The 27677-nt window shown below is 34.7% G+C and overlaps 1 protein-coding gene across 1 annotated transcript; it reads right to left on the bottom strand.

The window, feature by feature from the left end:
- Positions 1-343: 343 nt before the first annotated feature.
- LOC106136817 (carbonic anhydrase 2) lies at positions 344-26157 on the bottom strand. The gene is made up of 8 exons (XM_013337471.2): positions 25860-26157; positions 14157-14189; positions 9495-9662; positions 7969-8092; positions 6561-6663; positions 5761-5867; positions 4267-4390; positions 344-3121 (listed from the first exon to the last, which is right to left on the bottom strand). Exons 1-8 carry the CDS (start codon positions 25897-25899, stop codon positions 2858-2860), a joined length of 963 nt encoding a protein of 320 aa, XP_013192925.1. The 5' UTR covers positions 25900-26157; the 3' UTR covers positions 344-2857.
- Between the last annotated feature and the right edge of the window lie 1520 nt (positions 26158-27677).

The raw sequence follows: 27677 nt of genomic DNA, 5'->3' as shown, positions 1-27677 counted from the left end.
TACATACATATAGTCACGTCTATATGCCTTGCGGTGTAGTCAGAGCCAACAGTCTAGCAGTCTAACATTTGGTTTAATCTAGTGATTACCTGTCCTAAATTTAATGTGGGCGAAATGTTACATCCGCTATAAAATGTCGCCCCCGCTGTCAGTGTGTGACTAAACCTGACCTTATCGAGGTCTTTGGACTCGCATTACCCTTGACACGATGTGACCTTGACCACTTGGTGCCATGTCGTTCCCGGCACTTTAAAATAGTAAAAGGCGACGAAGGGAATTGGCATATTCATCTAGTGCAAATTTCGCTAAGACCAAATATGGGTACATATGAAAATAATAGACATATTATTTTAATAAGTTTAATTAATTTAAACGATGGGATAATAATTGAAGACTTGTCTAAGTCTAGTCAAGTTAAAATACAATAAAATACACAAACTCACAGCCCCTTCAACTATTTACACTTGTCACTTATTATTCTAAATCTCAACTTTATTATTATTGCACATTTCATTATATTCCAAAACATAGGGTGATTGATAGGTTATTTACTTGCCGAGACAGATTTGACTAAAATTGAGTGTGATTGGACTACCTACTTGATTAATACCGCTTATGTATTCTTCTACAGAAGATGAAAAAAAATACGAAAATGTTATAAGTATTCTAATTGAAAATTAGAATTAATTAGTAAGTGGAAAATTTCTGTATCTTTTAACAAAATAAAGGATAATAATTATTAAGTATATTATAAATTTCCTTAATCATAAATTATGATCATACCGATCATATCAATGTAAAACTGAACAAAACAGGAAATATGATTTAAGATAATGACGAAGAAAGTTCATAAATAAATAATCTTTACAATCAATATCAAGATAATCGTTACGTTTCTAAAAATATACATTAATAAGATAATCTTAATTGACAAGACTTATTTTTAACGTCTAAACTTATGACTAGTGGGCAAAGGGTAATTTCATATCTTTTAAGTTACTGAAACTTAGGAGTTTGCTAATTCAAAGACATAGTTTGAAAACCTCCATAAATGATTCAATAAAAATAACTGTGAAGTAAGTTAAATTTTCAGGTAAACTGAAAGCTTCTGAGATTGGCAAGTCCAAATCCATTATAAATAAAAATTATAAAAATAATATTGATATCAATTATGATAATCCTGCTTCAATAATCACAATATTACTAGCTAAAGTTCCTCCGAAATTCCTTTCCCTGATAACTACTTAATTTCAGTGATATTTTTGTGGCAATGTTATAAACATTTTTTTTTAATTTTAAATCCCCAATACTAGCATTTACCGTTTACACGTTTTCATGATAATTGTTTGAAATTCGTTCCAATCAAAAAAAATCATTGATCTTATCAATTTTAAACTGTTTTTGGCATCAGACGCGCGCTATACGCAACAGATGTTAATCAATAAAGGATGTTATCAATGTTTTATTTAAATTAATGAGTCATTAAATACACAATAATCTCAATGATAAAGTCTTATTGTTGGATCAAGATGTCTACAATCTACATAAAGATATTTATTATTTTTATCGGCTATTAAAAAGTGATAATCTTCTTAGAGATCTTATTGGTATTAGTTTATCATTTGCATTTAATTTACGATGAAATGATAAGGATTTTGACTATTTTTGAAAGATAAAAGAACTTACAAACAAGGGATTCTTTTTTAGGCGACAGGCTAGCAACCTGTCACTATTTGAATCTCAATTCTATCATTAAGCCAAATAGCTGAACGTGGCCTTTCAGTCTTTTCAAGACTGTTGGCTCTGTCTACCCCGTAAGGGATATAGACGTGATGATATGTATGTATGTATGTATGTAAAAGAACTTAATTACATGCAATTAATTGAAGGATATTTTAAGTGCAACCTTTATGGAATTGATAATAATAATGGTAACATTAATGTGAGATCATCGTAAGAGCCATTTATAGCTTATTCTGAAAAAATGAAGAATTTTTAATTTCAGAAAAAAGGAAAATTTATTTAGATCTCGAATCAGAAACATGAGGTTTCTCAATAGATTTGAAGACAGAATTTTGAAGGAATTATACGAATTATTAAATAACTACCTAGTTACATTAATATAATATCAATTTCCTAAATTGTTTCTTACAACTAAAAGATTTTCTGAAACGTCCTTTTTTATATAAGACAAGAAGAGAGAATCTTTATTATTCCTTGGAAACCCAAATTAATTGAGTACAAGAAACATGAATAGGGGATGATGTGTATTACAGTTAGTAATTCTTAGTAATAATTCAATACATTATTATTCAATACATTATTAAAAGAATACCTATGATTTGGCAACTTAGAAAAAGTTTTTGATAGTGTTCCTGCAGAATATTATCTTGTAACATATCTATCTAACTTAAAAGATAAGCTACAAAGTGACGACTTTTGAGCATTACTTTAAACAGGTTTTCTAAAGAATTTCCTCTTAAACCATGACATAGCACAGGTCTTTATTAATACTCTCTGTGAATTTATGGGAAAGCATAACTTTAAAGATGAAATATTATTAAAGGTGAAACTTTCGATTGGCAAGTTACGAGTATTTTGTGATACAACATTGTAAAAGGTAACAACTACAGACAAATTACAAAATTGCAACCTTTGAGCAATCTTAAACGGCGTTTTTGAAGAATTTTTTCTTAAGTTGAGGGTGTAGCATAACTCGTTGCCAATTCTGCTCGTGACCCTCGTGGAGACGCAGTGGAACAGTCCAACCAAGTTTCTGAGGAGGTTTGCTGACTACTCAAGGTTACACTTTTAAGTGACCAGTTTAAAACATCTGGTCATCCATTTAAAACAGTTTTTACGAAATGGCGACTTTCGAGCATTCCTTAACAGCATTTCCGAAGAATTTTCTTTTGAAGTTGAGGATATAGCAGAGGCCCTTGCCGATACTGCTCGTGACCCTCGTGGACACGCAGTGGAACAAGCCAGCCAAGGTGCTGAGGAGGCTTGGTGACAGGGAGAAGGCACAGGAAGCCATGGACCGGTACACTACGCGGTTGACGCGCTGCAAGCTTCTGTAGTTGTCAATGCCACCAACGTCCACTTCGCCGAAGATTTTGTACTGTGCAAGAGAAATTGTTGTGAAAATTCCAATACAATCTTCTATCAAGTTTAACACAAACTTGATACATGATTGTATTGAAATTTTTGCTGGAATGTGTTCAGTTAAATGTTTGAACGATATTTTATTAGAATAAAACAAGGAATTACAGTAATAATAAAAGTTATTTTTTCCAAAAGAACTATCAGAAAAAAATTCATAAGCTTTTAGGTTTTGAACATTATTTAATCAATCGTCTTGTTAATAACTGTTATTGCTATCATAACTGCATTATGAAGTTACCTCACAGATATTCCACAAAAGGTTTTCCGTATTTTTATTCGTTACAAAAGCATCGATAACAATTTTACCAGTGAAATTATAAAGCTAAATAAAATTACTGACTTGATAAGCAATACTGAAGCAAATACTCTAAAAAACTAGGAAAAGATTACAATTACTATCTACGAGCATTAGTAATTAATAAAAACAAATGATGATCTAATTGATTTAATGAAAATAGATTCATATGGTTATCTAATATGCTTATTCCGAAAATAATAGACGAATGACTTCACCGTTGTTGAAACAAATATCGATTGTAAACAATGTTATCAGATATAACATTCGTATTATGGAGCAGATTACGAGTAGACGTACTACCGGTGACTAATTATGAAATTGTCTCTTCAATTATCCCGCAGAACTAATGTGCCGTGTGGTTCCCGCTTAACCGCTTAAAATGTTTGAAATTCTCAATCAGTAAAATCTCCCTTCGGGCCCTAACTTCAATGTGTGAAAGATCCTTGTCCACGTTCAATTACTTTATCATAAGAAACCTCTTTCAATGACACGGTGCAGAAGAAATTTTATTTTCTTTTTCCTCCATCCTCACCTCTCTAGTCTAAGGTTAGTCAGATTTGATTACATACTTTAGATAAATGATAAACATACATACATAAAATCACGCCTCTTTCCCGGAGGGGTAGGCAGAGACTACCTCTGTCCACTTGCCACGATCTCTGCATACTTCCTTCGCTTCATCCACATTCAAAACTCTCTTCATGCAAGCTCGGCGGTTTCGGGTACTTTTGACCTGACCCTTTACCAGGACATCCTTAATTTGATCAAGATACGTTAGATAAATGATATCTGTAAACAATTACCTGGTCATCAGAAATGAGCAGCGGCTTATCATGGACGATCCACGTGACCACCTCCTGGCACATGGGTGTGGTCAGGGAGCCGTGGTACGTGAAGTAGGACTGTGGCTCAGGGCTGAACAACCGCCTGTGTAAGAAATAAGGAATATGTACTTTAATTTCTGGCAGATTAGATTCATTTTTTATTGTTATATTATACAAAATATGTACTGCCGTGTGGTTCCCGGCACCGATACAAAAAAGAATAGGACCACTCCATCTCTTTCCCATGGATGTCGTAAAAGGCGAGTAAGGGATAGGCTTACAAACTTGGGATTTTTTTTAAGGCGGTGGGCTAGCAACCTGTCACTATTTGAATCTCAATTCTGTCATTAAGCCAAATAGCTGAACGAGGCCATTCAGTTTTTCAAGACTGTTGGCTCTGTCTACCCCGCAAGGGACAAAGACGTGACCATATGTATGTATGTATGTATAATGTATCTCTCCTTTGCACAATTAATATAAAAGAGTGTTGTTTATATCAAAATTCGCTTAACACCGGAATAAGTAGACAAAAGTTCTTGTATGTTCATTGAACAAATTTTTAGTAGTACCTACATAAAAAGACATTAAAAATAACAATGCACAAGGGCGGACTTATCCCTGTGAGGGATTTCTTCCAGGCAATTGTTTTAAGGGCTCTAACTTCAAGATGGCCCTGTATCTATCATTGTCTTAAAAAACTGTACATCCACGTTCACCTTGAAACACCAATGACAATAGTTCACAACTTCTACTACCGAAGCTAATGCGACCTGCTATTGTAGTTTTTTCGCCGAAGAAATGTACACGACACGCTGGATTTGTGATGTGATTGTTGGGACTCCCAACCATCTTTAAGACAATGAGATTCTAAATGTTATTGTCTTTAAGATTAGAACGATTTTAATTTTTTTAATTCCTACATATGTACAAGTTTACTTAAATAAAAAAAAAGATACGAAACAAATCTAGGCTTATAAACTTGGGAATTATGAATGTTATAAAGAGATAATGTTATACATGTTAAGAGAGTTATGATTGTGGATGAAGCGAAGGAAGTATGCAGAGATCGTGGCCAGTGGAAAGCGGTAGTCTCTGCCTACCCCTCCGGGAAAGAGGCGTGATTTTATGTATGTATGTAAACTTGGGATTCTTTTAAGCGACAGGTTGCTAGACCTGTCACTATTTGAATCTCACTTTTATCATTAAGCCAAACGGGTGAACGTGGCCTTTTGTTGGCTTTGTCTACCCCGCAAGGGATATAGACGTGACTATATGTATGTAGGCTTACAAACATGGGATTCTTTTTTAGGCGATGGGCTAGCAACCTGTCACTATTTGAATCTCAATTCTATCATTAAGTCAAATAGCTGAACGTGGCCATTCAGTCTTTTCAAGACTATTGGTTCTGTCTACCCCGCAAAGGTTATAGACGTGACCATATGTATGTATGATGTAAAAAGAAATTGTACTTACGATAAATCAATACTGGAAGGGTCTGTGCGTTTGCCTGAAGCGAGAATTTCCGGGATCATTGGCATTATTTGATCTAGTGCGAATGAGCTGCCTTCTCCGTAGACAACCTAATGGAAATGTTTGAACTAATGTACTTTTTATATCATATGTACAATTTATGTAAACACATGAGATGCAATAAATGATTGAGTATTGAGTATTGAAAATATTTCTGTCAGGAGTTAATAGATAGTAGACGTCGATAATTTGTTTTATTCTGCAATTTATTTTTTACTTGTGAACAGCCCCGGCTTCGAATGGGTAGCATTTATATGTACTCGTAGATACAAACCTTCCTCGGAAAATCATCTTTCCTACATTTCAAATAGGAACAGTCCGTCCACATCTTTCTGAGATTAGTGCAGACATACGTAAATAGGGGGACTATACAATATGTAGTGATGTACGCAAAATGTTAAGTAAATTATTGTTATAAATGGAAATTTATGAAAATAGTATAGCAAAAGCCCGGTTATGGCTTGTGGCACTCCTATCCATCCTAAATTTTATTTTCCTTTTTACCAAAGTATATATATCATATAATCTGTTTAAGATAACAAACCAACAAACAAAAAAAAAACAAACAATCCGTCTATCATCTTTGCGTGAAGTTACAACTTGGTCGACCATGCCTCGAAACCCCTAGTTCGTTATATATTATGTCTTAAATGATATTTCAAGTAACAAATCTACCACCATCAAGGAGTGACTCCCTCAGCTGTATTGAACATGGGTGTTCAGAAAGAAAATACTATTAATACCTGTGCCATGACTCCAAGAACCGCAAGTCCATCAGGTCTGGTCACAGCCTCGTCTACCGTCAATCCTGTCTTGATGTGCACCATGTGGATCTCCAAAGGATACCTGAGTTTAAATGAAAGGTCATGTATTGGACAAGATTTTGAACCTTTTGGGGTAGAAACTCTGGGACCCATCTGCCCATCAGCTTATCCGACAATTGTCGAAAAAGCTGATTGAGGTATCTCGTGACCGGAGGGCTGGAAATAATCTGGCTCAGAGTATCAGCATTGCCATTCAAATTGGCAATGCTGCCAGCCTTCTGGGGATTCCGCATGTTGATGCTATGCAGGGACTGTACAATTTGTAAATTAAATTTTAGTTTGTAATCATCTTTTTTTTCTTGTTTTAGTTTTAGTTTTAATTATATTTCATTTTGATTATTATTTGTTAAACATTTTTTTTAAACATTTGTTAAACAGTTTGTTTGAAATAAGTTTTTCTTTTTCATAAAAAGTTTTTGGATCTAAAATTTTACTGCATCAATTTAATAAAGTAGAAATTCCTATGAGTCATCTTAAGACAACTCTTGTAAAGATCAAAAAACATGCCGAAATGGTTTTACAGAATGAACATAACTCCTCTTTGTCAGTCGATTGAATAATCATCGATTCGATAAACTACGGATTTGGCTAATTTATGATGAGCCAATTATCCTCAATTCCTAATGCCAACAATTTTATTAGGCGATTGAATTATCGTCTTATAATATTGTTAGCGTGATAAATGAATCATATCCCGGCCAAAATGACTTCGCTAGTTATTTTTTGTTACCTTTTTTTCATCATAGAAATAGATTTTGTTTAAAAATTGGATACAAGGTATTGCTTATTTTTTCCTTTTTATTACGGTGTTTTACGAATAAATTATTTTTACTTTTTCCCGAAAAATTTACGAGACGGGTTGAATAGACAATTTATCAAGGATGGCTTTAGGCGATATAACATCACGCTGCAACTATAAGGAGCAAAGAAATAATGGAATATGTGAAAACATACGGGGAAAATTATTCTTGAGAGCTTCAGTGATGCCCAAAATAACTATTCCACGCGGACGAAGTCGCGGCCACAACTAATAGTTTAATATATAGACTTACATACATACATAAGTCACGTCTGTATCCCTTGCGGGGTAGACAGAGCCAACAGTCTTGAAAAGACTGAATGGCCACGTTCAGCTATTTGCCTTAATGACAGAATTGAGATTCAAACAGTGACAGGTTGCTAGCCCATCGCCTAAAAAAAGAATCCCAAGTTTACCTATCCTTTAGTCGCCTTTTACGACATCCATGGGAAAGAGATGGAGTGGTCCTATTCTTTCTTGTATTAGTGCCGGGAACCACACGGCACTACACATATAGACTTCACTTACTTGATTCCATCTATGGCATGTTCGGAGAGCCAGTGGAGGTGGAACTGCATGAAGGTGTAGTTGCCAATGAGGGGGCCTCCCATGAGTACTGGTGGGGGGTTCCCGTCCACGTTGTCCCAGCGGACTGAGGAAGAGAACATATACATATACGCATGTGGAAAGAGGCAGTCTCTGCATACCCCTCCGGGAAAGAGGCGTGATTTTATGTATGTATGTAAGGTTTCATAAGGAATATCGTGAAGACCCAGGCCACTACGGCCGCCCCATCGACCTGACTGCAGCTGTAGGCAGCGCAGAAGACCATAAAATTCTCTCAATATATTCCGAGATTCTTATCTGGTGAACCTTTCTATATCTGTTAAATGTGTTTATTTCCCTCCAATCATGGGAAGTAACTTCGCGAAAATTGACGGAACTGAGACGTGGGCAGGCTAATCGCACGGTCACCGGTTAAATCTAAAGCGAACGTGATTCACGGATTAAGCATTACTAATTTTCCGCGAAAAGTTTTTGTCAAAGGTTTAACCGTTTGTCTTATTATAAAGTAGGTCGTGGAACATGTCGACTTATTATTTACGGCCTCTGTGGCGCAGCGGTAGTACGCTTGTCTGTGACACCGGAGGTCCCGGGTTCGAATCTCGGTCAGGGCATGATGAGAAAAGAACTTTTTCTGATTGACCTGGGTCAATATAAGTATTTATTATAAAATATGGTATCGTTGAGTTAGTATCTCGTAACACAAGTCTCGAACTTACTTCGAGGCTAACTCAATCTGTGTAATTTGTCCCGTATATATATATTATTATATATTTGTTGGTACTTTAACTGGCGTGTGATTCCCAGCACAGATAGAAAAAAGAAAAGGACCACTTCATATCTTTCCCATGGATGTCGTAAAAGGCGACTAGGGGCATATGAACTTGGGATTCTTCTTTTTTGCGGTGGTCTAGCAAACTGTCACAATTTGAGTGTCGATTCTATCAACCGCTGATCATAACCTATTAGTCTTTTCAAGACTGTTGGCTCTTTCTACCCCATAACGGATATAGACGTGATTATATTTTCTGTCTTTTTATAAGACAGAAACTATATCTTACCACTTGCCATGATCTCTGCATACTTCTTTCGGTTCATCCACATTCATAACTCTTTTCATTCAAACAAGGTTTCTGGTACTCGTGACCTGACCTTTTACCAGGACGTTCTTAATTTGATCAAGGTACGTTCGTCTAGGCCTTCCCACTCTTTATGTGAAAGAAGATATAGTAACAGGAATAGAAAAGGGTATGCTAAGATGGTTTGGTCAGGTGGTGTGAATGAATGAAAGCAGGTTAACTAAGAAAATAAACAGAGGCAAGTGTTGATGACAAAAAAAAAATTACTAAACTCACGAGTGTGACCATTGTTGTGTGCGGATAGCTTGACATTGGAGTACGCTCTGAAGACCAGAGGATGAATGAAAGCAGGTTAACCAAGAAAATAAACAGAGGAAAGCGTTGATGACAAAAAATAATTACTAAACTCACGAGTGTGACCATTGTTGTGTGCGGATAGCTTCACATTGGAGTACCCTCTGAAGACGAGAGGGCCCTGGATGTGGGTGCCGCTGACGTCGAGCACCGTATCCCTGGTCATGATGTTGATGGGTGACTGTTGCTGGCCAGTTGTGCATTTTCCGGGCCAGAGGGTTTCAACTGTAATAAAAAGTTGATTCAATCTTGGAACGAATTAGGTTTATTATGTAGGTATACATACATACATATGAGATCACGTCTATATCCCTAGCGGGGTAGACAGAGCCACCAGTCTTGAAAAGACTGATTGGCCACGCTCAGCTGTTTGGCTTAGTGATAGAATTGAGATTCAAATAGTGACAGGTTGCTAGCCCATCGCCTAAAAGAGGATCTCAAGTTTATAAGCCTATCCCTTAGTCGCCTTTTACGACATCCGTGGGAAAGAGATGGAGTGGTTCTATTCTTTTTTGTTATGGTGCCGGGAACCACACGGCACTTTATTATGTATACAGACATATATTCACGTCTATATCCCTTGCGGGGTGGACAGAGTCAACTGTCTTGAAAAGACTGAAGCTGTCATAGGCTTACCACGACCTCCTCTCCACAGTGGTGAGGATGCAACCTGGACTAAAGCCAGGAGGAAGAAGATAATTAAGGGTTGATTGAGTGAGAATTAGAATTTAAAGATAAATACATTTTGGGCCCTGTCTTGTTTCTGGTCTATATAAATGACCTTCTAGAACTGGCACAATTCAAAGGAAAAATTATCTCTTATGCAGACGATACAGTCTTACTCTTTTCTGCTGATACATGGTCATCTGTTTTTAAACTGGCTCAATTGGGGTTTGATCGGGTCTCGGAATGGCTGCGTAATAATTATTTAACTCTTAATGCTAGTAAGACAACATACTTAACTTTTACCATGCGAGATGTAACTAATGCTGTGCAAAAGCTTAATATTGTGGCTCATCATGATAACTGCGCTAAATCTGTTAATTGCTCCTGTCCCCAACTTGATAAATCAAATAATGTAAGGTATTTGGGTATAATCGTTGATGAGCACCTTAAATTTTCTGAACATATTAATCTTCTCGGTACAAGAATTCGGAAACTCGCATATGTTTTTGGGAGTCTTCGTTACTCAGCTGAGCCTCGACTTTTGAAGCAAATATATCTAGCACTTGTTCAGTCAGTTCTCACTTATGGTATAACTACATGGGGAGGAGCTGCAAAAAGTCTTCTTTTAAATCTGGAGAGAGCTCAGAGGGCTATATTAAAGTTATGCACATTTAGACCTAAACGCCATTCCACTAAACAACTATATGAGGATTGTGAAGTTTTGACTGTAAGACAACTTTTTATCTTCCAAACTTTAATGAAACAACACTCGCAAACTAATTTTGTCCCAAACTATAAATCCAAAAGATGCAAGTATAGAATTTTTCAAATACAACCTTTTAAGCATGCTTTCTGTAGGGGTTTCTTCTCGTTTATTGGCCCTATAATTTACAACAAAATAAATAAAAAACTCTCCTTGCAGGACTTAAATAAGTACTCATTAAAACATATATTGACGAACTGGTTACTGAAATTAAGTTATCGCGATACAGAAGACATTTTAATCTAGCTCAATATAAATTATCAATATTAAATATTAAATCTAAATTTAATACACATCCTCTCACACACACTCAATCACACACATTCTACACAAAGAGAGGTTCACTTCCCACTTATTATATAAATTATCTTTTCCATTTTACTTGATTTTAACTCTAAGATTTTATATAGCACATACTTAATTTGTTTTTGTATTAGAAGAAGGAGCTCTGAGGTCTGAAATACAGGTTTTACCTAGTTCAGACGCAGATGCAGATTACTGTACTTTAATTTTAAGTATTTACTGTTTTTCTGGTTGGTTAATAAAATTATTATTATTATTATTATTATTATACTAATTGTTATGTCATGATAGTTAAGTATCTATTTATTTAAAACTTTATAATTCTATAAAATAAAATGTACAAAAGGAGGGGATTTAATGCCGTTTGGGATTCTTGACTAGTTTACCATCTATTATTATACATACATACATACATTTGGTCACGTCTATATCCCTTGCGGGGTAGACAGAGCCAACAGTCTGGAAAATACTGATAGGCCACGCTCAGCTATTTGGCTTAATGATAGAATTGAGATTCACATAGGGACAGGTTGCTAGCCCATCGCCTAAAAATAGAATCCCAAGTTTGTAAGCCTATCCCTTAGTCGCCTTTTACGACATCCATGGGAACGAGATGGAGTGGTCCTATTCTTTTTTGTACTGGTGCCGGGAACCACACGGCTCTATTATTATTAAACAAAGAATTGACGTTTCATTACATAAAACGCATATTTTTTGTACTTCTCTGTCTTAAACTAGAAAGGAGAAGAATAGAATTAATATTGTATGATTAATTGGTTTTACAATGTATGTGATACTAGAGGCCGCCCGCGACTTCGTCCGCGTGAAATCAATCCCGCGGGAACTCCGGGATAAAAAGTACCCTATATGTTAATCTAGGTCTACAGCTACCTACATAATAAATTTCATAGTAATCGGTTCAGTAGTTTTTGCGTGAAAGAGTAACAAACATCCATACTGACATCCTGACATACTCACAAACTTTCGCAATTATAATAATATTAGTACGATTTACATTCAAAGCAAAATCGTAGCAACAGCTTCGCAATTCTCAGAATTCATTACCTACAATATCTATTTCTTACTCTTTTATTGTTTAGCTGGAGAGGGGGATAGCTGATAGCCGCACAGATAGGACATCCTGTATCATTGCATCACACAAAGTGACCAATTCCGTTTGTGATTTATCTTGGACCAGATCTAATGGTTCCTACCTACTCGTGTCTAGTTCTAAATAGCGTATGTAGAACTATATACCTTGAGGATATTTTTTGTTGATTGCATCCTTTAATCGTTTTAATCAATCAATACATATTTAATTTAATAAACGTCTGTATTCCTTGCGGGGTAGACAGAGACAATAGGATAAATGTCCCTTTTTTGGAAAAAGAGAGTGCTACAATGATATAAATTAAAGTAATAAACATAAATTAGTCATATCGTTACAAAGCTTTTTAGCGTACATTGCCTTAGCAAAGTCAGTGAATCATTTATAAGGAACTGTATAAGATTTAATTAGTATTATTTATATAGTTTTATGTAACTTATTCGTCGTCAAGCATTGTTGTCAAACCAAATGATATCACAATAGTAGGTATCTAATTTTCGAAATTACCCGTAATAATGAAAAAATATTTTGAATTTGAAAAGACTTGATAAGACTGAAATGCCACGTTCAGCTGTATGGCTTGATAATGATGGAATTCAATCAAATTGTAAATAACATATATAATAAAACAATATAAATATTTATAAATTTATTTACATGAAAACAAAAAACAAAACAGTAGTGGAGTAAAAATAAAAAACTTTGCTTGTTTGTAGGTACCCACTTATCTTCAGAACTGCACGATACTGCACAGATTTGAATGAAACCTTTTTTGTAATATAGCTTTTAATCCTAGGCAACGCATAGGCTACTTATAAATAATTTTGAAAACTGAAGCATCTTTAGCTAGGCTATAATAAATATAGAAATTACACCTTAACAAAAATCGTTCAGTCACGCGAACGAAATCGTAGGCATCAATTAGTATCTTCCATAATACATACCACAAACATTTCATCATGTCTACTTCACGGAAGCATTGGCAGAGACTCAAAACTTAACTTAATTTGTTCTAAAACTTGTAAAGGCATTCTCTTAACAAAACTACTCCTTAATGTTATTACTCTTAATTCTGAAATTCATGATGACCCCTTTCCATTACATCTGGGTTAATGGAGGCGTCATCCCCTAAAGTAATTCAAGGAGGAATCTCAGAGGATTCGAGCGGTAAAGTTTTTCGGGACAAAATCGATTGCTATTATTCGCCTAAAATTCTTCTTTGTTACTCCTGTTATCCGAGTTTTACCGAGTGAATGTGTGAAATTAAATAAAATTGAAATGTGATTCAAGGTGTGAAATTAGATAAAATTGTTTTTCCCTTTAGTCGCCTTTTACGACATCCACGGGAAAGAGAAAATGCTCTTTCCGGAAAGAGGCATGCTCCTTAGGAAAACAGTCGTGCAATGTTCGCGTCGTGGATTCTATAATGCTGAGAAACACACGGCAATTGAGAAACCATTGTTTTTATCATTATATATACATATTTTGAATGCCTGATCTTTTGGTCAATTGTTTTCTAGTTGAGGTTTAAATTTATGAGGCTGCATAATGAGTAAATCAAATAAATGTTAATTAATATCTTCGATAAAAAAGCTCTCTCCACTTAATTCCACAGACAAGAACCCTCAAACATGAGAAAAAGAAGAAATGAGGATGCTACAGATTAAATTATATAATGACAAATAAAACTTTTCCCTCCAAATTTAATTAAAGCTCTCGCGAAGTGCTTGTCATTCATCCAAATGCTTTCAGGCTAGACTAATTTCAGCTAATGGCAAAAAATTATGAAAGAAGTATGCAGGAATCGGGCCAAGTGGAAATATGTAGACTCTGCCTGCCCCTCCTGGTAAGAGGGACGTGTTGATAAAATTATACTTACAATCGTAAGACCATTCAGCTTGGTGACTTAGACCTGAAACAATTAAAAAATGATATTAAATATCGTATTGTATTGTTCTCGGCACCACTAAAAAAGAATAGGACCACTCCATCTCGATCCCATGGATGTTGTAAAAGGAGACTAAGAGATAGGCTTATAAATTTGAGATACTTCTTTTAGGCGATGGGCTAGCAACCTGTCACTATTTGAATCTCAATTCTTTCACTAGGCCATACAGCTGAACGTGGCCTTTCAGTCTTTTGAAGACTGTTGGTCCTGTCTACCCCGCATGGGATATAGACGTGATTATATGTATGTAATTTGTGATTATAAAAAATGCGTGTATTTTTCTGAAAATTCCCACGGGGGCAAAGTTCCGCGGAAAAACTAGTCTTTTATATACGGGCCAGTCAGAACAAAAACCTTAGAAACAATTTCAATTTTACTCAAATATTCACAGTACATTGCAGAGTTAAATTGCGAAACTTTTAATTCAACGAATGATAAAGTTTGAACACACTACACTATGAATATACAATTTTGAAACAGGTTTGTTTTTAATTAAAACTATTGTGAATTTATTAAGGTACCTTTTTTAAGTTCATTAGCCATTCCATTGTAAGAGGTGGAGTGGTCCTATTCTATTATAGTACCGGGAACCACATGGCAATATAACCTTACCTTTATTTCTAATATAATATAAAATTAAAAAACACTGCCAATGTCATTCTTAACTCCATTATCGCTCAATTTTTTAATTATTTTAGTGATTAATGCCTCTGTCTGTACCGTAAGATGGCTAGACGTGATATGTGTGTGTTTTAAAATGAATAGAACGTCATAACGTTTTCAGTGATATCGATTCGGCTTCCCACAAGCTCCCGTGAGCTTTTGTAAGCTCTACATAAATAAACAGGCAATCTGCCGAGCTTTGCAGAGACGGGTTGAAGTTTGCATTTTGTTTGTAGCTGTTGTTTGTTGCATGGTTTGCAAATTTTAATAATGCCGTGGCGTGGAATAGTTATTTTTGGCATCATTGAAGCCCTCAAGGAAGAATAATTTTCCCCGTTTTTTTCACATATTCTATTATTTCTTTGCTCCTTATAGTTGCAACGTTATGTTATATAGCCTAAAGCCTTCCTAGATAAATGGTCTATTCAACGCAAAAAGAATTTTTCGCGCGTTCAAACAAACAAACTCTTCAGCTATATAATATTAGTGTAGATACAGGTATTAAACGCGCACGTAACGTACCTTTATGTTGTCTCAGACGTTCTGAATCATGTTACAATGATCCGTGGACACCGAGCGACTGAAAACCAGCGGGTTACTGCTAGAACGCTGGTTTTTCAGTCTCTTTGTATGACTTTTAAATAGAAATTAAGAAAAGGCGATCAAGGGCTAAGCTTATAAATGCTTGGGATTCTTCTTATAGGCAATGGGCCAGCAACATGTCACTATTTGAATCTCAATTCTATCTTAAAGCCAAACAGCTGAACGTCGCCTGTCAGTCTTTCAAGACTGCTGGCTCTGTCTACCCCTCAGGTGATATTTATGTGATTATATGTATGTACGTATGTAGATCCGGTGTTTTTGGCTGTGCGTTGATATGACAGTCAAAAAGTCAGTCAGTGTCCTATTTATATATTTTTATAGATACCCTGTGATTCGATATAGCGGAATTTTCCGTTTTACGCGGGGGAAACCGTTGGAATTTATACTGTTTATACCATTTCGGAATTATACAGAGTCACGGTTATAAATTTAGCCTGTCACTAGACAACTTGAACGTTCTGGAGTAAATACTTACCTCAATGTTTGGATGATAACTGAGATTTATTGATGTGCACACGTTGATAATTTCGGTAAGTATTGACATTGAATATGATGAAATTACTTTTCATGAAAAGGCTTATAAATTGGTTTTATATAAATTATTCTTTTAGGCGATGGGCTAGCAACCTGTCACTATTTGAATCTCAATTCTATCTTAAAGCCAAACAGCTGAACGTGGCCTATTAGTCTTTACAAGACTGATGGCTCTGTCTACCCCGCAAGGGATATAGACGTGATTATATGTATGTATGTATGTATTCTTATAAATTTCCTTCAAACCTTACAATTTAATTAAAAATAGAACCTTAAAGCTGCATATAGCAACGCTACTTGTTTCTTAAAATTACTTCATACATACTTAACTTACTTAGATTACATCACTTCAGGATTCCCAAATTTATTTCGACGGTTTTTTTTTTAAATTTTTAATTAAATTTTCATTAATTTACCTTGTCAGTCTTGCCTTTTTTGGGCTACCGGCTCTCTCTACGTGTATAGAATAAAGACAAATATACATACATACATAAAATCACGCCTCTTTCCCGGAGGGGTAGGCAGAGACTACATCTTTCCATTTACCACGATCTCTGCATACTTCCTTCGCTTTATCCACATTCATAACTCTCTTCATGAAAGCTTGGCGTTTTCGGATACTCTTGACCTGACCCTTTGCCAGGACGTCCTTAATTTGATCAAGATACGTTTGTCTAGGACTTCCCACTCCGACCTTTCCCCCCACACTTTTCTTGTATATCTGCTTAGTCAACCTGCTTTCATTCATCCTCTCCACATAACCAAACCATCTTAACATACCCTTTTCTATTCCTGTAACTACATCTTCATTCACAATCACGCTAAAGGTTTTATGTAAACATGTTATAGATCTATTAAAATAACAGAAATGAATTACTTATCTAAAAAATGTTACCTAATAAGTTTGTACTCGTTTCGCGAGTCCAACTCGAACTTGACCGGTTTTTTTTTAAAGTGTTGAAAATTGCAATGAAAGCTGATAACAATGCGAATATACAAGGTGAGCTTAAATGGGACCGTTGGGAGGGGAAGGCCCAGTTGACCTTGAACAAATCGGGGACGTTTCGGCGATAGGTCAGGTCAAGAGTACCCTAAACTGATGATATTGATGAAAACGTTGTTGGAGCAGTAAATAAGTATGAAGATTTCATGACGGGAGGATGAAGTCTTTGCCTACCCATCTAAGAAAGAAGCGTGATGATGAAGCTGGGAAAGAGGCATGATTTAATTATGTGTGAAATGTTAGTTAAGGGAATTTTAAAAACTTGGTATTTCTTTTTTAAGCTAGCAATCTGTCAGTATTTTAAATCGAGAGCTAGGTAAACTACGGAAAATAAACGAAAACCGTATCTACTACGGATAATTGTGAAATTGACGTTATTTAAGAAAATGTTGCAATGCAGTTTGTTACCGGTTCTTCTGCACTGACGCCTTGGCAGTAAACTTAGTTTCAAGTAATTTATTTGACGTCAAAAGAAGTTGTGAAACTAAAATATATAACAATTATTAAGTGATGTTTGAAATGTTCCATTATAATGAATAAAACTTCTATTCTTATTTTTTCCTTGACGTACATAAATATATAAATCAATAAATAAAACTAATAAAAAAAAATTTGAATTAGTAAATAAATCTATTTTTATTTGATCTTTTACATTACTGTACACTTTACAATCTTCTAAAATGGCAATTCCATTTTTTACGGCTAAACGCACCTACATCAATTTACCATGACAGGGCCTTAAATCTGATCTCGCGGGAAATTGGCAGGCGTGTACGTGACGTGTAAATTTGATACGTGTCAGAAACGTAAATGCTTTAGAAGAGTGATGAATACTTACTCGTATTATGTTTTATTTTTCTGTAAAATACAAAACAAAGGCGACTTAGGGATAGGCTTACAAACTTGGGATTCTTCTTTAGGCGATGGGCTAGCAACCTGTCACTATTTGAATTTCAATTAAGATATATATATTGGCTCTGTTTATCCCTCAAGGGATATACAGTATGTTTTCGTAACAATTAATAGTATGTAATGTAATTAATAGTATGTATATAATTGTTACGAAAACATTCTTTTTTCTTTTTCTCAGTTGCCAGTTACCTTATTCTTCTGTTCTTCTTCTTATTAAGTAAGTAAATGCTTTATTGTTCACTAAAGGGGTACATTACAAATATAAAACAGTAGTACAGTACAAAGGCGGGCTTATCCCTAAGTGGGATCTCCTCCAGCCCACATGACAATAAGAGGATCGCATAGAAAATTGACGCACGGATGAACAACAGTTCATTTACGAGGTATGATGCTTTTTAATTCTGAATTTGATCTATCTATAGAAATAAAGTAGTGTCTTTTTTAAAGTAATTTTCTATTTATTTATAAAATGTTACAGCAAAAACATGATGCTTTAAATTCTAACTACGAGTAAGCAGTAGTTTATACGTTTTTAAAATTTTTTTCTTAGGATTGATCTACGTTCAGCCACGTGTATTCCTAATGACGTAGTAACACTTTAATGGTTTCATATATTTCACACGTTACTATCGGATTATCCGTTTGTTCTGTATGTACATAATGCTCACTAACATGTTACGATGAAATTCTATTTCCCTTCTAATAACAGTTAACATATGCAGTCCTCGCGCGAAAAACTAACGCTGTTTTGCTTTTTTATTATGGAGAACGGAACAAATCATTATAGTTTTAATCTTATGAATTTGGATCTCCCTGGTGATTACAGCGGAAACAAAACATGTGTAGTCAACACTTGTTGATTTTGATCACCATGGTGATAAGCCAGGTAAGCCAGGTGATTTCAGATCACAAAAATGTGGAATTTGTTCACCTGAGTGATGGTGGGTGATCAAAGCGGAAAAAAGCTTGTTTTTCGCGCGATATAAATGGCGTCGCGTGTGCCTTTCTATGGAAGATGAGCTTGATTTTAGTCTAGGCTTTCTAAGTCTGAATAAAAAGAAAGTTATTGCATCCAATTTATCTAGGTTAGGTAGAGGACCCTGGGTTCGGAAGTGATACAGCTAAATGTGTAACCGGGAATATCATAGACTCTGATAAGAATGACGATTCCTTTTTTTATCGCTTCATCAGACAGACAGACACATCAAACTTATAACACGTTCCTTTTTCCGTCGGTGGTTAAAAATAAAGAAGATGCCCTTGTCATATTTGCGTGAGAATTAATGGACGTTCGTAAGGGCTAAGGACGATATATCCATTCGTCCTGCAGTTTATATTCTTTTATTTGTTTTATTTGAGGTCGACGACGGACTTGACCTCTTTGGAGATCATAAGGAGAAAGCTTCCTTAAACATTTTATTGCAATTTGGATATCAAAATGGTAATAAATAAATAAATAAATATATACGGGACAAATTACACAGATTGAGTTAGCCTCGAAGTAAGTTCGAAACTTGTGTTACGAGATACTAATTCAACGATACTATATTTTATAATAAATAAATACTTATATAAAGATAAACATCCAAGACCCAGGCCAATCAGAAAAAGTTCGTTTCTCATTATGCCCTGGCCGGGATTCGAACCCGGGACCTCCGGTGACACAGACAAGCGTACTACCGCTGCGCCACAGAGGCCGTCAATAAGACAGGTTTCATTAAAATTGCCGTGTGGTTCCCGGCACCAATGAAAAAAAGAATAGGACCACTACATCTCTTTCCCATGGATGTCGTGAAAGGCGACTAAGGGATAGGCTTACAAACTTGGGATCCTTTTTTTAGGCGATGGGCTAGCAACCTGCTGCTCTGTCTAGCCCGCAAGGGATATAGACGTGACCATATGTATGTATGTAGGTATGTTCATTAAAATTATATTATATTCCGCAAACTTTATTGAACAAAACACTGCTGAACGAGACCTTTCAGTATATTCAATACTGTTGGTCCTGTCTACCCCGCAAGGTATATAGACGTGAGTAGGTATATGTACGTAATTTCCCGTACTAAAATTCTTGATTAAAAGTTAATTCACACATTCACAGTCAATTAAATATTCCCTGCAATATTTTTCACGATAAGAAATGTCTCTTTATGTACAGAGAAGCTGTTATTATTATGTATTTATTTTACCGTATCATCGTATGATATAATTACTAGCTCATTTATTTAATCAATTCATTGTTATCAATAGTAAACATTAAGAAATATTTAACGTTGCGTTTTAATTAGAACTACATACAATGGTGTTTTACGACCTTGACAGCGTAGGTGTGGGTCCCCGGCACCAATAACAAAAAAGAATAGGACCACTCCATCTCGTTCCCATGGATGTCGTAAAAGGCGACTAAGGGATAGGCTTATAAACCTGCAGGCCAATTCTGCTATTTGTTAACCAAAACAGTTCGGATGCGTTTCAGCTTGGTTACAGTTGCGTTTATATTGTCAAACGGTATTCCAGTAACTTTACGTTGATAGCTGAAACGCAAATGAAACGGAAGCGGTAGGTTATTTGCTGCCGATGCAAAACCGTAACTTTGGACAATTCAACCAATGCAGAACCGTTGCGTTTCGGCCGGACCAACTGTCAAAAACTTATCAGAATACGAAATAATAGCCGAACGGCAAACGGAAGGTTACGTGTCCTTTAGCAGAATACGACAACCGAACCGTTTCGGCTGCGTAACCAATGCGTTACGGCTTCGTTTTGACAAATTGTTAGTAGAATACCAAAAGTTGTCATCAATGCGTTTCAGATCCGTTTCGGATTAAAATAAAATAGCAGAATTGACATGCAGAGATTCTTTTTCCAGTGTAGTTTGTTCCGCCGTTTCTTCTACACATGCGCTTTGGAAGCGGTAATAGTTATAATTAGATTTAAGTGATGTGACGTCAATGAGTGATACCTTGAAAGCAATTTTGAAAATAAATCTATTCTAATTTATTTATTTAAGGCTGAAAGGCGACGTTTAGTTGGAAGTCTTGATAGAAATTACTAAGTACATACATATTTTTTAAGTTAATGTCACAGATTTGGTCCAATCAAAAGGGTCATTTCGGTTCACAAATTTTATTCTCACGCTTCACATGATACGGCCGGGAGCGGCTACACAAGAGATGACATTCCGAAATATTTGGGCCCGTCGGGCAGATAACAATAGTTGCTAAATATATACAATTCACTGTCAACATAAGTAAGTAGGTAATACAGAATTCTAGTTATTTATTGTACAATAGAGTTAAAAATCAGATCAATAGAATAAAAAAAAAAAAAATTGCCGTCTGGTTCCCGGCACCAATAAAAAAAGGAATAGGACCACTCCATCTCGTTCCCATGGATGTCGTAAAAGGCGACTAAGGGATAGGCTTATAAACTTGGGATTCTCCTTTTAGGCGATGGGCTAGCAACCCGTCACTATTTGAATCTCAATTCTATCATTAAGCCAAACAGCTGAACGTGGCCTATCAGTCTTTTCAAGACTGTTGGATCTGTCTACCCCGTAAGGGATAAAGACGTGATCATATGTATGTATGTATTTAGAGTTAAAAATGCAGGAGAGTTTGAAGGGAGTCTAGAAAATTTCGAATCCTTCTTTGTAATATATATTCACAAACATATAATCACGCCCCACCTCGGCCATGTTTATTATTTTTTTCCACGCATGTTTATGACGTACAGTCAAGTGAAAAATCTGCATTGAAAATATAAATATTGTTAGTTAGTATTTAATTTGCACAACACGCAACAGCTTCAATATAAATCTTATATGATGGAAACAGAAATAAATAAATAAAGGCTGATCAACTTGTTGCCTATTAAACTTACTTTTTTTATAATACAAAACGTCAAACGTAATGACGTTGTCAATGTGGTTTTCATTAACATTTGAACAGTCACATTACAGTTTTTGCACATTTGTTTTACTCAATATTCCCAACAATCACCCAAGAAACCACATCATCTTTGATGAGGTTTCTGTGATGAGATCTCACTACTTGAGATTCTCCTTTCAGGCGATGGGCTAGCGACCTGTCACTATTTGAATCTCAATAATACGAGTAACATTAAGCCGAACACCTGAACGTGCCTAACAGTCTCTTCAAGACTGTTGGCTCTGTCTACCCCGCAAGGGATAAAGACGTGATGTATGTATAAGTACATATTAAATCTTCTTGGAGATTCATACATACATCGTTTATTTTTATGATATAAAAACGGGATGCAAATGAGGCTTGTGCAAGGAGGCTGAAATGATTTTATCAATTCTAGCAACTTAACATAGAAACTATGAATGTGAATGAAGCGAAAGAAGTATGTGGAGATCGTGGTAAGTGGAGAGATGTAGTCTCTGCCTCTCTCCGGAAAAAAGGTGTGATTTTATGCATGTAAGATAGAAAAAGTGACTCTTATTTCTACAAACAATTTAGTCGTGAACTGTACTTTTACAGTAAATTTGATTATATTTTCATAGGGCGATTATAATTTTAATGAAATATATTGAATTTCAATTAGAATAATATTGTTTAGTCAAATCCTAACAAACATATAAGCTTTGGTTATCTTTAATTTATTTACAGAAAAGATTATATATGTAGAAGCATTATACAGGGTGATATGCAATATAGGTGTCTTTGACGTATAGTGTTGGCACTAGATCACCACATAATAAATTATTTCTTCTATATATCTATACTAATATTATAAAGCTGAAGAGTTAGTTAGTTTGTTTGAACGCGTTAATCTCAGGAACTACTGGTTCGAATTGAAAAATACTTCTTGTGTTGAATAGACCATTTATCGAGGAAGGCTTTAGGCTATTTAACATCACGCTGCAACTATAAGAAGTGAAGCAATAATGGAAAATTTGAAGAAAAAAAACGGGGAAAATTATTCATCCTTGAGGGCTTCAATGATGCCCGAAAGAACTTTTCCACGTGGATGAAGTCGCGGGCACAGCTAGTCATTATTATAATATAACCTTAGAACTTATCAATTTCAAAATTACTTACAACTAGATTTAAGGTTTGTGCTATTATACCTACATCAATTGTGCTGTGAAGTGAAAAGATATCTTTATTTTAGTTTTAAAAGTGTTTTTTTAGTGCCGTGTGGTTCCCGGCACCAATACAAAAATAATAGGACCACTCTATCTCTTTCCCATGGATGTCGTAAAAGGCGACTAAGGGATAGGCTTACAAACTTGGGATTCTTTTTTAGGCGATGGGCTAGCAACCTGTCACTAGTTGAATCTCAATTCTATCGTTAAGCCAAATAGCTGAACGTGGCCATTCAGTCTTTTCAAGACTTTTGGCTCTCTCTACCCCGCAGGGGATATAGACGTGACCATATGTATGTATGTTCAGTTAAATATCAAACCGGCCGTTATAATCACTTGACGTAGGCAGTACATATACATTGTATTTGTATAGATTACGTTCTACAATGAGTATAATTAACTACCGATACGTTAACTTGTTAACAAACGGAGTACTACAATAGGAAGCTGGCGGCTGGCAACAGTTGAAATGTGCCAAGCGCGAGTCGGGTTTCACCATTGAGAATTCCGTAGGAAAATATTCATATTGGCAAATGTAGGTCATTAAAATATTGATTGTATTTAACTATATGAAATAAATGATATGTGTAATTTATTTGTTCATTATAAATGTTTGAAATAACTTTCGTTTTTGGTTATTTTTATTACTAACTTATACTTACCTATTTTTTTTTGTAAAAGTTTTATTGTTGTTTCATTTACAAAAAAAGATAAATAAAAAAATTTATAGAAGAGCTTTAGATAACAGATAAATATGTTTTTGTTTTTTTTTCTGTTTTATTTTTGTAATTTGTAATTAAAAAAATATAATTTGTTACACTCGAGATTATATAATAGGGGAAAAGCATCTCCGAATCTAAATTAAATTCTTGTGAATATAATTATTGGCTTTGTTCATGTAAAGGATACAGACGTGATTTATTATATGTGTTTATGATACAAAAAATGATTATGATTATTTCATGATCGGAGGGTTGGAAGTTATCAAGTTAAGAGAATCCAGTTGCCAGCCTTCTGGGCATACTCCAGCAGGTTGATACTAAGAAACTGTACAATTTATAAATTTAATTTAAGTTTGTATTAATATTTTTTTTATATTTTTATAAGAAGTTTAAGTTTGTTATATTTAAGTTATTTAGATATTGCATCATATCTTATTAAAAAACGAACTTTTGGTTTTCAATACGGATCTCTAAAAACGAGAAATTTTACACGAGTTGCTGCCGCATTGTCAGTCACTCTTTAATAACAACGATACAAAAATACTACAACCGTACATAAATTAACGAGATGTCACAAAACAACATAACATAAGATGAAAGTAGTCAATGTCAAATGAAATTGTATATATGTATATATTGGCGTTGGCGCAGAGCGAGATAAATAAATGTTTAAACATTATAAAATGCACACTGAATATATATCTATACATAAAAATACGCATAAATACAGTAATTTTTTTATCACCTTTTGTTCTTTTGTTTTTATGGAAACCTACTCAGTTTTATCGTCTAAACTTGCCGTGAAAAAATTCCTTAACGAAAAAAATACACCCTGTATAAACCAGATTTTAAACTAACATCATTCTCAATTTGATCGTTAATGATGTCTCTTTAATTCTTTATTAATTTTTGCCAATGTTTCTCAATTTGCTTGTTCTAAAATCATTCTTAAATGGTTAATATTTTTGCGTAATCGAATTTTGTTAAGTAATTTTGCAATGTGCACACATCATTACGCCTACTATCGCTTATTTAGTCAAATTCGCAATAATGATTTACGATTGTTACATGATAATGATTTTTAGACCCACGACTTTATTCGCGAAAGCTTAAAGACAGACTGTCTCATGTATGTGGATATGGATTAAGAAGTTTTAATTACAGTCATTATTTAGTGCCGTGTGGTTTCCGGCATTTTAAAAGTGAATAGAATGGGATCACTCCATCTGTCTCCAAGGTGACTAAGGGATAGACTTATAAACTTGGGATTCTTCTTTTAGGCGATGGTCTAGCGACCCGCGACTATTTGAATCTCAATTCTATCATTAAGCCAAACAGCTGAACGCGGCCTATCAATGTTTTCAATACTGTTGGCTCTCTCCACCCCGCTAGGGATATAGACGGGATTATATGTATGTTTGTAAGAAAATGCCGGTGTGGTAGTGTAGAAAAAACGAAGTGGATGCTATCTGCTTCACTTCGCGCGCAAGTTGTAAAATCTTATAAGGCTTTCTTGGAAGAAAAGTTGTAATCGTTGGCCTTTTCAATGTAGAAAGTATAAAGTCTTTTTTAATTTGAACATCAATAAATGTTATAAATTATGTATCACTTTGGAAATATTTACGTAGGTGCAATTGGGAGGTCTTTAGTGAATAGTAAATATCTCATGAAAATTCATAAGAAAGTTACCTGATGAGAATTCATATAGAAAATAAGAGTTTTTTTTTTATTTTGGGGTTTTATTTAAACTTATGTATTTATGTTGCTTACAATGAATAGTTTTATCATATCTTATTTTCTAGGAAGAATGGACTTTATACTATCTCGATGGCTAAGAAATGCTGAATTTGATACATTAATCTAAAATAATACTATTAGGCACTAATAAATATATAAAAATGTACACTACATATATTTATTACAATATTTAAATGTCTATCACAATAATTTATAAATGTATATTTATTAAAAATTTAAATGTGTGTAATCACAATAATTTATAAGGATTAATTGAAAAATGGCTGTTCTTTTTATAGAATTAAGTAATGAACGTTTACACTTTTTTTATAAATTAATGTACTTACCATACAAACAGGACAAGATGAAAACTGTAGACGCAATCATTTTGTATATATTATTTTTACTTTTAATAATTTTAAAATAGCAAAAACTGGTCGACAGTATTTTTTAAATTGCTATTTTAATTATCTGTACTATTTTTTTTTAATGTATCCGCACCAATGCACACACTCACTACAACTAATTATGGACCTAGAACTGTCAACTTTATATACATGTTTTCGTCAAAAAAAAATAATAAGTTCTTTTTTTAAATTTATGTTTGCAGTGCACCGCACCGGTGTCGGTGTATTCTGCAGACTACGGTTGATACTCGCAGTTCAAATGATAATAGCCGCCATGATACATACTGCATGTAAAAATGGCTAGTATTTGAAGAGAGCATTTGTAGGTCATAATTAAATATTTAATATACTTAAAATAAAATGAGAATGTGTCAGAATGGTAAATAAATCTTGTCTTTAGTAGTCTTAAGTATTTAGGTGATAGTTTAAAATGTGTATATACATGAAGAAATATAAACTTAAAGATCCCATCGAAGATAAGGATATATTTCCCCATAAAGAGCAAATTGCGATTTGAGGGGATACAAAAAATCTTTTTATGGCTCCACTTCTGACAAAATTCCTGTAAAAAATTTAGCTAATACCTTTGTATAAATAAATTTATTAGATATCTCTGTCCATTTATGAAACGTACTCATTTTAGATCGATACAAGAAATAAGGATATGAGTAGTTAATGTATTTCTTCTGTTTTGATAACACTTTTGTTATAATACTCTTCCTACCTTGATAAACTTACCTGTATTTAAAAATAAATTGAAATTGTATTGCACGTTTTATAGGTCCGTGTGTCACGTAAGAACTTTACAAGGCGCGTGGTGCGCAGGTCAACTAATTTACTAATAAAATCACACTGGGCAGACAGCTAGTCAACTATTGCAAAGGATATGGGATTAATCCTGTCTATTTTATTACTAGACCTACATACATACATATGATCACGTCTTTATCCCTTACGGGGTAGACAGAGCCAACAGTCTTGAAAAGACTGATAGGCCACGTTCAGCTGTTTGGCTTAATGATAGAATTGAGATTTAAATAGTGACGGGTTGCTAGCCCATCGCCTAAAAGAAGAATCCCAAGTTTATAAGCCTATCCCTTAGTCGCCTTTTACGACATCCATGGGAATGAGATGGAGTGGTCCTATTCTTTCTTATTGGTGCCGGGAACCACACGGCACCTAGTATTACTAGACCTAGCTGTTGTATGTGTGCATATGTATAAGAGTGAACGAGAAGGAAGTATTATGTCGTCTCTAGCACACATGCTGCCATGATAAAATTTAGACAGCAGTTCATGATGGAAAGTACAGTGAACGGCTAGTTGAGAGACGATGAGAGGGAGACGATTTTTTACACAAAACGATGGTCTTCTGATCATCACAACTCTATTACTACGTCTTTTTCAAATGTTTTTTTGCTTCACACATATTCATCAATCTTAAAGGCAAACTTGCCTGGCCTTTTTTACTGCAGATCTCCAAAAATTTTTTTTTTAATTTTTTGCGATTCTTATAATCCCTTTAAAGCATTGTAATCGGTTCGGGTTTACAATAAATGGTTTTTAAGTCGAACTCTTATTTTATTTTTACGTTGGGTGTAGCCTACGAGGTACATATAATTTGACACGCCTGTCTGTCTGTTTTCAATTTGGCTCATTATTTGTCATTGTTTGGTTAATATTTGTTTTTTTTTTTATAAATAAATTATGATCAATAAAAATGGGTATGACAATTCGGTCTATATTTAAAAAAGGAAAA

The sequence above is a fragment of the Amyelois transitella genome, chromosome 10 (assembly GCF_032362555.1).
Source record: "Amyelois transitella isolate CPQ chromosome 10, ilAmyTran1.1, whole genome shotgun sequence".
Lineage (NCBI taxonomy): Eukaryota > Metazoa > Arthropoda > Insecta > Lepidoptera > Pyralidae > Amyelois > Amyelois transitella.
The sequence above is the reverse complement of the archived record's forward strand: the minus strand, read 5'-3'. Positions and strand labels throughout refer to the sequence as shown.

Excerpts from the sequence above, each read along its gene's own strand:
- LOC106136817 (XM_013337471.2), bottom strand. The coding sequence starts at position 25,899 with ATGATTGCGTCTACAGTTTTCATCTTGTCCTGTTTGTATG. Across the intron at positions 6,664-7,968 it reads CATGCCATAGATGGAATCAA|GTATCCTTTGGAGATCCACA; the intron begins GTAAGTGAAGTC and ends ATTTAAACTCAG. Across the intron at positions 4,391-5,760 it reads CCTTCCAGTATTGATTTATC|GCGGTTGTTCAGCCCTGAGC; the intron begins GTAAGTACAATT and ends TTTCTTACACAG.